Genomic DNA, 8,374 nt, shown 5'->3' with positions numbered 1-8,374 from the left:
TGATATAATAATTTCATAATATCTTTTAATTTTGGGTAAATTAATTGTTTAGTATATCCATTTTAGTAACTAATTTTTTTATTTTTTTAAATTATACGTAATATTTAGTTTTTGTTTACCCATGTTAAAAACTCGAAGTTAAGTTTTAAAAAAATTTCTAAAAAATTAGGAACTGAAATGGACCAAAATTAATAGTTTATGTATTAAATGCGTTAAACTTTTAATAGCGAGATACTAAAAAGAAACAAAAATTAAACATTAGGTATGATTTTGAAAAAAAATTAAAAAGTTTAGATACTAAAACATACCAAAACTGATAATTTAAGTACTAAATACGTAGTTTAACTTTTAATTTTACAAGTATGTTTAAAAAATTATTGTGTATATATAATTTGTTAATTTATATTTAGAAAGATTATAAAATTGAAAAATAACGATTAATAAATAAATAAAATTGTAAGTTTAAAATATATAATTTTATACGAAAAGTATTAAATGAAAAAATTATATCCGAAGTGGCTTAGTTTCGTATTTAAGGAGTAGAAATCTAGCAACGTCATTCTGTAAACCCACCACCACTAATCAAGCAAAACTAAACCCGCGTCCTGGTACGCGCCAAAAGGCACCGTATCTTTCCGAACTATACGTTGACTTTATAAATATACGGTGATACATATAAACGTACCTTTATACGTATCTGAGATACGTCTATTTCTCCATTTCCAGATACCACTATACAAGCAAAGGTTAAAAAAACATAGGAAAACACACTCTGTCGATCCTCTCTCTGCTCAGCTTTTGCTCTTTGTTTTGTTTTTGTGTGTTTATTTTTTTATTTCGATTTCACTTCAAAAGAAGAAATTTTTTTTAGCCAACTAATTTGCGAACTTTTTTTGGTTGTTTATAAAGTGGGAATTTTGTGATTTTTCTTTTTGTTGGTTTTTGGGATGCTGATGGGAGAGGTCTGAGTTTGAGAGAGTGATGAAGGTGACGGGGAAAGTTAGTTTACGCGCCGCATTATCGGGTAGGATTCCGAAGGACGCGGATCTCAAGCCGGCGACGAAGCGGAAGACACGGAACAGGAGGTGGAAACGGGTCGTTGGTACGCCGGTTGTGGGGAGGCGGAGTAGGCCGGAGACGCCTTTGATGGAATGGAAAGTGGAGGAGAAAGAGAAAGAGAAAGAGAAAGGTCGTGGAGTTGAAGAGGAGCACGCGGAGGAGGAGGAAGTCGAGGAGGATGGCTGCAGGAGAGGTGGTGGTCGTGGAAGTCGGAGGCAAGGTGTTTCGAAAGTGTCCGCGAGGAAGCTTGCAGCTGGATTGAGGCGGTTGCAGTTGCAGGAGACGGTGGCGCCCGGTGGAGCAGGCAGGAGCGACTGGTTAGGGTTCAAGGTTGGAATTTTTAACCTTTTCCCCCATGATCTGTTCTTTTATGCTCTTTTTCCCATCAGTTTATAGACTATTTGTATTAATGAGAATAAGGTAATCGAGTTCAAGAACTGTTAATTTCTTGCTTATATTTGAAGCTATAGCAACTGATGCTGAAAAGAATCTGATCTTTACAATGCCACCATTGTTTTGTTTATAATGCTTTACATTTCCCTTGCATGTCTAACAAAGAAGTGAACCTTTCACAACTTGCTAAATGTAATCGATTCGAATGATTTCGTACACGAAAGTTTCCTTTTCAATGCATTTATCATGTTTTCAGTTTGTCATCATTGTATGCTTTGTTATAGATTTGTTTTCCTAATCATGAGAGGCGTTTTGTGAGCATGGTTTGATAGGTTTTCTATGGATATTTTCTCGAGAAAGGGCTATGCATTCGCTGGTATTACGGGTTTGCTTGATTCACAACAAATGCATTCAATCATCTGTTTGAATTGCTTCTGAAAGTTGTGCTGCCTAATTAGTCTTTCTTAACAGTTCACACTCTTTTCCATCTTGAACGAACAATTGTATCTTAATTGTTATGAAATTTAAATCATGATTCTGGACATTTCAAGCTCATTACTTTATGATTTACTGCAGTCTGGTAAAGATTTTATGGGTGTTCCATACCTTTATCATCAGAAGGACAAAAATCATGGCTTAGAGGATCCATTACAGAGCCCAAGTTCGGTCTCTGGCGAAAAGAACGGCCTCCTGCGTAAGGTATGCTTGCATCCGTGAGCTACATAACCAAATCTTGAACTTTTAATTACCTGGTCAATAAGGAAATGATGAATGGAACTCACATAGGAAACCAAGTCTTTTGTCATTTCATTCGTAACACAGCACATGTGTCGTGCTACGCGTGGGACTCACATTTGGTGATTTCTTTTAGATGGGGTTTATTATGTTCCATTCTGGTGATTCTGTAAAAGAAGAATCAGTTGAATCAGTTGTTTTTCACTATATTTTCGGACGTTTTCGTGTGCTCGAGCGATTTATTATTAATCTCCCTATTAGAACATTTTATGTTCATTTCCTATCCGAGACTCTTGACAAGTCTAGAAAAACTAGAAGGGAAAAAACTAGAATTACAGGCCACTTCCATTGAATGCATGAACCGTGATTATATAAAGATGAGTGGCAATAATCACTTCAACTCTTGGATAAACTAGGGAAATCGCTCGAAAAAGGATATTTGTAAGAAAAATTAGGATAAACATACTTGTAGCTTGCTTAATACGTATGAAAACGAAGACTGCTGCATGCTCTGCATATTGATTTCCTTGCTCTTCTGATCTTATCCTGCTTTTTTCCTTCTTAAGATCGAGCCTTCAATTCAATTTTCAAACTCTGCAATGGAGGGAGCAACAAAGTGGGACCCTGTCTGCTTAAAAACAACGGATGAGGCACGGAAAATTTACAACCACATGAAGCGTATTGACCAACAAGTAAGTGCTGTGTCAATTGTTTCTACCCTTGAAGCTGAGCTAGCACAGGCTCGAACTCACATTGAGGAGCTTGAGACTGAGCACCGGTCCTCGAAGAAGAAACTTGAGCACTTCCTGAGGAAGGTTAGCGAGGAAAGAGCTACATGGCGGAGTAGAGAACATGAGAAGATACGTGCCTTTGTTGAGGATGTCAAAGCTGACTTGAATCGAGAAAAGAAAAAACGCCAGAGGCTTGAAATTGTTAATTCCAAAGTGGTGAATGAGTTGGCTGCTGCCAAGTTATCGGCAAAGCAATATATGCAGGATTATGAAAAGGAAAGAAAGGCCAGAGAACTAATTGAAGAAGTATGCGACGAGCTTGCTAAGGAAATTGGAGAAGACAAGGCTGAAGCGGAGGAAATTAAGAGAGATTCCATGAAGCTTCGGGAGGAAGTCGATGAGGAAAGAAAAATGTTGCAGATGGCTGAGGTCTGGCGTGAAGAACGTGTTAAGATGAAGCTCATTGATGCGAAGGTAGCACTTGAAGAGAGGTATTCACAAATGAACAAGCTTATAGCTGATTTGGAAACTTTTCTAAGGTCAAGAACTGGAAATCTTGATGTGAAAGACTTGCGAGAAGTGGAATCACTAAGACAGGCTGCTCTGTCAGTTAACGTTGAAGAAATCAAGGAATTTACATATGAGCCCGCAAACCCGGATGACATATTTGCTGATTTCGAAGATGTGTTAGCTGAAGCAAACGAAAGGGAAATTGAACAATGTACTGCATATAGTCCTGCCAGCCATGCCTCAAAAGTTCATACAGTGAGTCCTGAGATGAAAATGATGAAGAAAGACAGCACGGCTAGACATTCAAACGCACTATATAATCAGAATGATGAGATAGAGGAAGATGAGAGTGGGTGGGAAACTGTCAGCCCTTTCGAGGATCAGGGTTCAAGTTATTCACCCGATGAAAGTGCTGCATCTGCAAGCAAGAATCACCAGGACAGCAATTTCTCAGGTAGTGGAACTGAATGGGAAGGAAATGCATATGGAGATACCCCAAACACAGAGATTAGCGAAGTTTGCTCATTGCCTGCTAGGAAGTCGAAGGTGTCGTCCATAGCAAGGCTTTGGAGGTCATGCCCGAACAACGGAGACAATTACAAGATAGTCTCCGTAGAAGGAGCTCATGGCCGGCTTTCAAATGGAAGAACATCTATTGGGAGTTTTGTATCCCCTGATCGAGGATCGGGTAAAGGTGGCTTCAGTCCCTCGGCGGGACAGTGGAGTTCACCCGACTCTAGTCATTCACACATAATGAAAGGGATGAAAGGATGCATGGACTGGCCTCGTGGCGCACAGAAGAACAGTTTGAAGGCAAGACTTTTGGAGGCAAGGATGGAAAGCCAAAAGGTCCAACTACGGCATGTTCTTAAACAGAAGATTTAGAAGTTGATGGTGATTTCAACAGAGGTTTCCACCTGAGAGAACATATTCGTCATACTCAAGGCACCTTCTGCTGCTAGTTTGGAATTAGTTAAAAGTTAAAGGAGAATCTCAATAGAAAACACCCGGTTGGTCCCATAGATTATCTGATTTTCCGGTTATCGAGTTCTTACCCCTAGAGTCGGGTGATGTTCCTCATGAAACAGGTTAGTTGGCTCATCTTCTTTTATCCGTAGCTTGTAATTCTACATGGTGACATTGCCATTCTCTATGTTATAAAGCAATACGTGCCATTTGTATTGTATCACTCGAGGTTATCAAGGAAAACATGTTCATGGTAGACTGAAATAATATCATTTCCCTCTGTAATTTTTGTCTTATATATGTATGTGCGCATGTTTATATTTCGCTCTTTTATGCCCTAATTGATAAAATGGACCACAATGGTAACCTCGATTGATTGGCTTATTTTAATTTATCTATCGATATCGCCTCTTTCTCTCAAAGGTGTAACGATGAGTATCTAATAAACAACTTCCTTTATTATAAGGCTAAGATCTTTGCCTTTCAAGGGATGCTTGGTTGCCAATGCCTGCAAATACCATTTACTAAGCTAATGTCCCATTTTTGACATTCCGGAAACGGGGTTTGTGTTTCCAGGTTGAATCATTCATTGATGGCATGATCAAGGTTGAAACTTTTGGAAATTATACCCAAGTTATCAAGCATGAAAACAACAGAATGATCTCACTATTATGATCTTTTTATCATTCCATGAATGTAACTGAATGTTTTTCATTGCTATATGATATAACAAGAAACCGGTAAATATTTTTCACCTCGCAAAACATCGATCCTACAACAACAGTTCCCAAAATAAACTGGAACAACAACATTTGGTTTTCTGAGAATCAGATGAGATGATTTATCAACCAAATGATGCAAGTTTTTTTTTTAATAGAAATTATACAAGTTCAATGGACAAAGTAGGTATAACGTGGAGCTGAGTTAATAAAACGACATTAACCTCTCCGGTTTTTCTATCATCTATATTCTTGAAAGTTCACATGGCCTGTTGCTTGTGCATGCTCAACAGCCTCCTAAACATTTGCACGGAACTACGTGAGAAGCATCGTATTTAAAAGAAAATAAAGTGAAATCAAATGCAAAATAGTGAGCTTTATAAACGAGGGAGAAAATGACCTTTTGGCCGACCACGCCAATTTGGCAAACACCGCATCGCAAAGTGAAGTTGGCAGTGTCGGTGTAGCTTCTCTTCCTAAACAGCAAGGACATGAAATTTAGCCAAAATCAGTTATGGTCTAATGCTCATCAGTCATCACTCGAAAAGGTCAGTTAAAGGATAAAATGGGGATTATTCGAACATTGTCTCGAAAAACAAATATAATATATTCAATACTTTAAAATGCTACCTTTGTTGATCCTTAACCAGATTCAATGCAAGACCTTCCACTGGTCCGATGGTTCTATCCTTCCGTACAGCAAATATAGTTTGATCAAACTCCTCGGGAGCACCCTCAAACGGAGACATCTGTTGATACCAACCCCAAAAACCAGAAAACATAAGCATACAAAATAGAATGGCAGCAACAAGAAGTAAAGATGAAGACATTGCGAAAGAAAAAGAACACAATCAGCATCTGCGATGCCCTAATTAATGGTCATAATATCGTAAAGATTCTCTCAAATTTTCCTTTATATCAATTTATTATCAGCTAATGCCTTCTTAGTGTTATTCCTCTGGTTTTAAAGGTGACAATGACAGCCTCAGAAAATAATAAATTGATCATGAAACAACATACGGCCAATGCATCATAGTGGAGACCGTCATAGATCAGCATGACTCTTTCAGAGTAGTTCTTTTCCTGTCATGAAGGTCGAAGTAAGAAAGGGGGGTGTAAGCATCAATAACGACTAGAGATAGAGACAAAAAAGAGTGACAACATCAGCAGTTCTAACCTGACCATACAAATCACAACGCGTTGTCTGAATATCGTATGCTGCGATTTCCCGTCCATAATAATCTGCTAATATTGAAAGCTCAATGGCGCCTTCAAAACAGGAAATAACATACCAAGGCCAGTAGCCAATTAATAAAATAACATGAAGACTGTCCTTGTAATAAATAGATTCCGATAAAATTAATTAATATTAGAATGGACATGGAAAGATGAGGGGGGAGTTCTACTAACCTCCCCACTTTTCTGAGTCAAGAATCCATGAACAATACTCTGCATTTGGCTTTCCAAGAAACACCTCAGAATATTTCGTTGGGTCACTTGCCACTGTTGCCTCTATAACCTTCAAACAGTCATCGATCACACTAGGTTACGAAAACAAAATTGCATTAAAATGGTAAGGATAAATGGCCTTATATTGACGCTTAATGTATGCTCATAGATTTCCACCTTCAAGCTAAAACACATTGATTGTTCCATCTACTATGGCATTCCAGATGAATGCAGCATATATAGCAGTGATAATGACTCAATAACGAAGCATGTCATACCTCTCGTAGAGCCATCAGAGATTACAGTAGTAATATAACGCGAACATAGCAAAGCACGGACTTCATTTAAAATACCAAACAAGCTATATACGGTAATGTTAGTAACACGGTAATCTTGAACATTTTCCATTGAAGCCCCAGCTGTATGGATTTGCATACCTACATATAAAGCTTCCTATTTTGTAACCATTCTACCTACAGATCGAAGTCTAAATACTAGAATTGACTAGGTAACATAAACTGCATAAAAAGTTTCAACATGTCTTGAATCACCAGGCAAACATAAAATAACATAATGACCAAAACAAAGTGCTCCAACAAAAAAATAATAATGAGATAATGCAGATAAGAACCTGTCTCAATTCCGGAGCTTTGCTCTTGGCATGGTCCATAACATACCTACAAGTGAGGAAATGAAGAGCGACGATCTCAAGTAAACAATAATCACACCAATCAAACTAATAAACACTAGAAACTTAACAATCCAGTAGTTTAATGTGCTAACCCAACAGCATTGAAAAGGCAGCTGTTGTCCGAGGGAATAACCCTTCTAACAACAATACCTTCCATTCTCCAAATAATTATGCACCTAATAAAAAACACAAAATTGTCTTGCATCAATATATGATTAAATAATTGATAATGGAAATAGCTAAGCAATCGGTTATTTCTTCTATTAATCTAGCTAAATATAAGACAATATATGTTCAAAGATAAATCTCAATCATTTGAAATTGAACGCTCACGCTCACACCCTGTCATTCCTGGGGCTCGAATTCGAGACCTCAAGAAATAACGACAATTCCTTCTAAGGTCGTTCGGTTGGTGCAAACAATCAGTTCTTTAAATTCCAGGAATATATATATACTAATATAATCTAAATTAACTTTTCTTAAGCAATTAGCAATAAATATACGATATCTGAACAATTTAAACAAAAGAGATGAAAGGAAAAAATGGAGAAAAAAATCAAACTAAACAGCAAAAAAATGTAAAAGAAAAACCAAAACTTTGAACCTTCGACAAGGAATAATTCAATCAAAGAACAAGAGATGCTATCAACGAAATATAAAATCAACACAGACGGAGAAAACTACCAAAAAAACATAGAATGGTCAAAATTCAAAGAAATTAAATCACCTGAAATGCAATTCAAAGGAAATACAGAAGAACCGAATGTTATCACGAAAGAACAAATGCCCCCAGATCTAGAATCGACACCGACAATGATATAACTTTAAAATAAAGGGACTTCAAAAGATAAACAAATGGACCCCACGTGTATTCTTACTTTATGATACAAATTTCAAGATTATTATGTTAAATTCGTGGCTAATTGTAGTTTATTAGACTGAAATTAAAACAAAAATTTAATAATTTAATTTTTATTTAGTAATTAAAATAAAAATCAATCTAGTCATCTATCTAAATATGACCTAAATGGCTAAATGTGTCATCTCCACTTGTCCCTTGGCCCCACTTTTCAGGGAAATATCTAATGTTGGCTTTAAAATATCCATGATTTTATATAATG

The 8,374-nt window shown here is 37.0% G+C and overlaps 2 protein-coding genes across 2 annotated transcripts; one reads left to right on the top strand and one right to left on the bottom strand.

Annotated features, from left to right (window-relative positions):
* Positions 1-776: 776 nt before the first annotated feature.
* Positions 777-4,664, top strand: LOC120209496. The gene is made up of 3 exons (XM_039208495.1): positions 777-1,389; positions 2,029-2,151; positions 2,754-4,664. Exons 1-3 carry the CDS (start codon positions 982-984, stop codon positions 4,311-4,313), a joined length of 2,091 nt encoding a protein of 696 aa, XP_039064426.1. The 5' UTR covers positions 777-981; the 3' UTR covers positions 4,314-4,664.
* A 614-nt stretch (positions 4,665-5,278) lies between these two features.
* On the bottom strand, positions 5,279-8,096 carry LOC120209488 (OVARIAN TUMOR DOMAIN-containing deubiquitinating enzyme 2). The gene is made up of 9 exons (XM_039208485.1): positions 7,981-8,096; positions 7,346-7,429; positions 7,194-7,239; positions 6,524-6,632; positions 6,291-6,382; positions 6,134-6,196; positions 5,744-5,862; positions 5,514-5,589; positions 5,279-5,410 (listed from the first exon to the last, which is right to left on the bottom strand). The coding sequence occupies exons 2-9, from the start codon at positions 7,408-7,410 to the stop codon at positions 5,354-5,356; spliced, it is 627 nt and encodes a 208-aa protein (XP_039064416.1). The 5' UTR covers positions 7,411-7,429; positions 7,981-8,096; the 3' UTR covers positions 5,279-5,353.
* Between the last annotated feature and the right edge of the window lie 278 nt (positions 8,097-8,374).

The sequence above is a fragment of the Hibiscus syriacus genome, unplaced genomic scaffold (assembly GCF_006381635.1).
Source record: "Hibiscus syriacus cultivar Baekdansim isolate YM2019G1 unplaced genomic scaffold, ASM638163v2 tig00000656_pilon, whole genome shotgun sequence".
Taxonomy (NCBI): Eukaryota; Viridiplantae; Streptophyta; class Magnoliopsida; order Malvales; family Malvaceae; genus Hibiscus; species Hibiscus syriacus.
The sequence above is the reverse complement of the archived record's forward strand: the minus strand, read 5'-3'. Positions and strand labels throughout refer to the sequence as shown.